Here is a 6,139-nt window from a genome sequence, read left to right as displayed (position 1 = left end):
ACAGCTACGTCTCTGTTGGTTTCTCTTTATTTTGGAATGATGGATCGAACAATGCTGGGGATTTACAATCCTGCTTTAAACATTTCCACAAGTTCATCCCCATCATGTCTGTTGTGTTTCTTGGTCTTCATGATGCTGTTTGCTCACTAATGTTCTCCAACACTCTGAGGCCGCTCTGTTTGGTTGATTAAGTGACCTCTGAAACCAATTGTTTGCACTGGATTTTATTTTGTGATTTAACAATAAAAGGGGCTGAAGTTGTTCTTTTTTTTTTTTTTAGGCTGTAAAAAACATTAAGAATATATGTTTGTTTTGTTTTAAGAAATGAAGTATATGTGGGTCAGATGGGGGTTGAAATTCATTGGTCTGACTGAAGCCAGTAAATTTCTATGCGAGTGTGATTTTAGAGGAGGTGAATTAGGGACTTGGAAGAAAGCGGAGGAAGAGGAGGAAAAAGTAGGAGGAGGAGGAGGAGGAGAAGGAGGGCCAGCTGATGTTCCGACGTCACACTCAGACTGACTGAGCTCCGGGGTAGAGGCTCAATCTGCGGCCAGCGGCAGCAGAGGTGGTGGGGAGGAGAGGAGCATTTGATCCGCGTCTTTATGCGCCCCCGCCCCCTGTGGCTCCTTCACCGGCGCAGGGAGAACAAAAGACGGACAAACTGCCTGATCACAGGCGCCAGCCCTGCTGCTGCTTTCTCTTCTTCTTCTTCATCATCATCGAGACTGCAGACCGGGGGTTATTAGCCTGATGCTCAGCTCAGCTTGCTAGCCTTTGTGGCAGGGACTCTCCATGCACCCACGGACCCCCTAATCTTTACCCCTCAGAAGCGGGCTGGGAGAAGCCTCAGCTCCTCGCATTGAGATTCTCCAAAAAAGAAAAAAGAAAAAAAAAAAAAAAGATCAGCCTCTGAGTGGGCAGACAACAGCAGAGACTGCGCACACCTCCGGCTGAGGAGCATCTTCTGCCCCCCGGGCTCGGTTCTACACGTCGTCGCCTTAGTGTGCAGCCTCCACAGCCTGACAGGAACCGAGGGGCGATTGATGTGCAGGCTCCACCGCAGATAGGATACAATGTTGCGCATCGCGGCCAACGTGTTGGCGGCAGGGCTGCTTTTCCTGGGATTCCTGCACAGTCTGGAGGTGGTCGCTCCGTCCAGGGCTGTCGATGGTAAGCGGAACTGATCCAGACATAACCTGGGGTCCGGATTGAGATGCTGGGAGAGAACAACGAAGTGTGCGCACGCTGCTGATTCTTTTATGTTGTCTGCATGCAGTGAGAGTAGACGGTACCCTGGAAGGCAGGGAAGTCGGTGGAGGAGACAATTAAAGCCGCCTTTTGTTTGGGAATATTGCAGCGACTTCATGTTTCCACCTCAGTCATTTGCTTCGTTGGCTAAAACAAGAGGCATAATCAGATGTTTACTCTGATATTCCGAGATGAAAACGGAACCATAGGCCGTCAGACCTGGTGTGAAGGATGTTTACAAGTAGAATTTGAACTGCAGTGAGGTCTGAAATGCATGTTAAGTTTGTGGGGCTTCACTGAGTTCAGCATCGGCTCTATGTCTGTGCTGATGCACCACCAGCCTCATCACTAAAACATCACTGGGTTGTCTTCAGACACAAACTGACTGAATCATGATCAGTCACAGCTACTGCCCCGTCTATTGTCATTCTAAGTTAACATTCCAGTCAGTTCCTCTTTCATAAACATTGGAGCTCAACAAGCAACAGGCATGCATATCAATGCCTATAGGTGCCTGATTGTGTCTATATCAGGGTTCTGTCTGTACTGTAAAGACCAGTCCCAAATCTCCACCTTCACTTATTGGCATGCATACTTTTAATGACATTTTAGATACAAACTTCTACTCTTATCAATCTGGCTTCATCATTGGGGTGTTAGAAATCCATTTAGCATTTAAATCACTGAGTTCAAGTGTTCTTCAGTACAGCAGATACTCATACATCCAAAGTAGAAACATTTGGCTAACTTACAGCTTAATAGTTTAGGCAAATGCAGAAATATGAAGAAGTATTTTCTGCCTTGCAAAATGTCTTATTTTTGCTTCTTTGTGACGCGTAGATGCTTTGAATTGTTGAAATAACAATTTTAATTTAGTGGAACAAAAATAGAAACAGTTTTCTAATGATAGTTTAATTTATTAAAGGGAAATGGGTATCCAAACCAACCTGGTTGTATGAGGAAAAGTTACTGCCCCCTAAATCTAATAACTTTTTATTGCAGCCTTGGTGGCAACATCTGTCATCAACTGGAAATGTTTTTTTGTTCATTATTGTGGAGGAATTTCAAAACTCTTCCTTGTTTTAATTGTCCAGACTGAAGGGATATCCAGCATGGATTGGTCTGTTAAAGGCCATGCTGCAGCACTCCAACCTGGATCTAAGTCTAGACTTTGACTAGACCACTCCAAAGCCTTCATTTTTTCCAGCAGTTCAGATGTAGGCTTACTTGTTTGCTGTATAATGTAAGAGGTCTTGAGCTTTAGGTTACTAAGTGGTGGTCAGATGTTATCATTCAGGATTTTCTGGTAGAGACCAGAACTCATGGTTCAGGTCTGGAATCAGTAAAACAGCCACAGACCATCAACACTATGGTTGATTGTTGGCATCATGACCTTGCATGACATTAAGATTTCTTCAATGACCTGAGAATTAAAAAAGACACCTATAGAGAAAAAAATGAGATCTGGTATGAAATATGAAAATACTTTTTCATATCTTCTGTAGTTTTACAAACAAACTAACAAGGAAATATCACCTGTACAAACACTACCATGCATATTTTTCTTGGTATTTCCTTATTCTCTAAAACTTCTGTTCTAAGCCTGTGGTCTTTCTTTTATATTTTTAAAATTGACAACCTATGGCTACCTTAACTGCATTCCTGCACTTGGTTGGGATAGATACACAGTTTCAGGTAAAACATTAAGTCTCTTTTGAAGAATATCTTTGTATCATTTCTGCTGTTCCTGTTAATGTGCTAAATCTAAAGATTCACCAAGTTTAAACCCCAAGTTGCCTCTTTGTGAGATCCATTGAGCTGAAAACGCTCCTTTGGCCTTTTGGTGCAGGTAGCAGTCCTGTCCTTCGAGGCTCTTAAGGGTCAAAATCAAAATAAAATATCACCTTGATGATCGAGCCTGCAGCCACATGCAGCGTAGGAGCCCTGTCTTACAAAAAATGTCTCTCGCCTCGATTCACAGTTACTGTCTCAGTGAAGCGTTCTTCCCCCTGAGTTGGTTTGCTTTGGGTTTAGGTGATGAGGCAGCCTTGAGCTGTGCAGCTGAAGTGATTAAAGCCCCATTGGGATGTAGAGGGGCGTAGTGAGCTAATTTATTGTGAACACTGATGACGCTTGTGCAATGTAATTCTTTGCACACTTCTGTGAAAAACCTTAAATTCTTTGTTTAAATTCTTGCTCTGACAGTATATTTAGAGGAAGAGCTGTTATTAAAGAGACGTTTCCTGACCTATCAGGGTCAACACGTTCATTTAAGCTCAAAATTATTCATAGACAGGACCGGACAAAAGTATCAGTTTTTGCTAGAAAGCTGAACGTGTGTTTTGCTACAAAACACGTTCCTGTGTTTTGTAGCCCTCATTGCCATTACCCTAATCTTTAGCTCCTGCCACTGATTCTTTATCAGATTTAAGTTAGGCCTTTGGCTGGGCCACTCTGAAACATCGACATTACCTCCAGTCAGAAGAAAATAAATTGGCAAAATTAAAATGTTACTTTTACAAACCTACGTTTCTAATTAGAGTAATTCGTATTTTCTACTGGATTCAAAACTGCTACTGTTATCAAAGAAGCTGTTGCAGTGGGATCGGCCAGGAAAAACTTAATTAGAAAAGTTACCTTATTTCCTATCAGTCACAATGACAGTACGTCACTGTTAGCCTGAATGAAAGACACTTGTTTCTAGGACTTTCTAGTTGGCTTCTTTTTGCACAGTTTCCTTTAGACTTCAGGCATACTTCAAACTGGCTCTGAAGGTTTTCCCTTTAGTTTCTATGTTCCTCTGTTGCAGGCATTATAAAAGAGAAGGGGGTTCTACATACCCCTAAAGTTTAATTGGGTCTAAAACACTCTTTGTCCCCCAGAAGAGACCTCTGTGAACACTCTGAACTTGTTCAGCGAGCTCACTGCTAATTGGGCATCCAGTGCAAAAAAAAAAAGAGAAAAAATCCCTAATGAGATAATTCACATCACTTCACTCTATGGAAGTGCTGTCATGACAAAAAAGAGACCAGTGGCCCCTTACAAATGTTACAGTTCTGCCCTTCTCAAAGCCATTGTGGTAAATTCCTTCCTTATGAGACCAAAATGCCGAGGTTTGTTTGAGATATCTATCTAAATTGGGGTCATTTAAGCAATAAACCCTCTTCATTTCAAGTGGCACAGGGTCCTTCCTTCTCGTGCTGCAGCGGCTCTCTTCTACCCCCTGCAGACATCTCCGCTGCAGCATTTGTTGAAAACATTTGGCCGTCTGTGGTGTGATATTGACACAGTGACATCCAAGAGGACAAATGTTTATAACGTTAATGTTTACTGGCATCTAGAAGTCAGGAGGAAAGCAGGGGATTAATCTGTCTGACTTTTGTGGTTGCTTTGCTACTCATACAGCCTTTAAAAGAGCAACAGGTGAAGAAGAGTTGAATTAATGAAGCAAGTGCATCTCAATAAGTGAGAATGTTATTGAAAAGCAGGTGTAAGATGAGATTAGATATTTCTTTATTGATCCTTTTCAGGTGTGTTAGCAGCACAGATAAAGATATAGAGGTCATATAAAAAAGGTCATATAAATATGACCTTCTACCTACAGCTTATATGGATTCAATCCCGATTGGAATGAAGTTCAAGCACTTAATTCTCTAAATAGAAATGATTCAGGCTTACAGCTATTAAAAACTGAAAACCCAGGTCAAAATTAAAACATAAGACCAATAAAAACAGTATATCCATGTGCTTTAAGGTAGGGATGGGCAGTCATTTTATTTTTTTATTATTATCAGGGAAAAAAGTGAAGATGTTAAGAAAAATTCATATTTATTGTTAGTTTATGGAAGTTCACAAACCCTCCCAAACTGACATTGTAACTGCAATTTTGCTTTTGCTGTCTGAAATATATCTTTCCTTCAGCACTTGTTCAGTAAGAGCCTTTTTTAAATCTGTTTATATTGTTTTGATTGGATGCAACTGGTATGAGCCGTTTAGCTGAGCTGCATCTGCTGTTAATTGTTATGAATTTTTAGCTAAAATTTATCACAATAAATACCATAGAAATGATCCTGATTAAGTCTTGAAGCTCATATCGCCCATAACTACGTCACAGTATTTGCACTTAATACTTGATTGAGTAAGTTTGCAATTATAACCAAACAATATGAATTCAAATTTGGAAGAAAAATTATGTTATTTTTTAAATTTTCCAAAGAGTTGCATTTTTGGAGATATAAAATTTTTCTCTGAGTGCAACAATATTCCCCCCCTTTTTAAAAATAAATTACTCAAATAAATTAACTTTTTGATAATATTCTAATAGTGATGCACCTGGGAAAGCTGCTGAGTTTAATTCTTAATAATTGGCTTTGGTTGGTGCACCGGAAAACACCAACAACTTTTAGATGTTTATTGTTGACAGCTGCTATGCAAGGCGGTAAGGCTTAGCAGTGAATACAGTTAGCGAAATACATTAGGCTATTTCTGCAAGAAGTCTTTCAGTTCTTGTGCAGGCCAAAAGCATTGCCTGGAAAATCTGCTTCATTCTTTTGTTATTTGCATTCCTGGGATAAACTGACAGAAATCCTTCCTGCATGACGACCAAAAGGTTTAATAATAATCATGTAACACCCTGGAATCACTTCGAATCTAGAGCAAGGCCTAATTCTGCATTTTAGAGATTACAGATATAGTTTTCTAAAAAGAGATCAACAAAAGTTTCATAATGAGACTTGGATGGAGAAAATGGAACAGAGAAATGAGTTTGTTTAGCCGTTTACCTGACAGAGGTTGGGGTCCTGGCTAAATGTCGGACTGAGAGTTAGCTGCTGTGTTTGCAGCCACCAAACAGTGATAATTAGGTCTGATAGGAGCCAAGGCAAAGACTGGG

General features: G+C 40.6%; 1 protein-coding gene across 7 annotated transcripts in view; it reads left to right on the top strand.

Moving 5' to 3' along the window:
• The first annotated feature begins 506 nt into the window (after window positions 1-506).
• Window positions 507-6,139, top strand: part of LOC116710686 (low-density lipoprotein receptor-related protein 1-like) — a 111,406-nt gene continuing 105,773 nt past the window's right edge. For 5 of the 7 annotated variants that reach the window (XM_032549853.1, XM_032549852.1, XM_032549849.1 and 2 more), the window contains exon 1: window positions 508-1,170. In XM_032549853.1, coding sequence (XP_032405744.1) covers window positions 1,074-1,170 — 97 coding nt within the window. In that variant the 5' untranslated portion in view covers window positions 508-1,073. Of the gene's footprint in view, window positions 1,171-6,139 lie in introns of all 7 variants that reach the window. The other 2 variants (XM_032549850.1, XM_032549847.1) reach the window with 1 other exon arrangement.

Source organism: Xiphophorus hellerii, chromosome 20 (assembly GCF_003331165.1).
Source record: "Xiphophorus hellerii strain 12219 chromosome 20, Xiphophorus_hellerii-4.1, whole genome shotgun sequence".
Lineage (NCBI taxonomy): Eukaryota > Metazoa > Chordata > Actinopteri > Cyprinodontiformes > Poeciliidae > Xiphophorus > Xiphophorus hellerii.
This window is presented reverse-complemented; position numbering and strand designations above follow the sequence as displayed.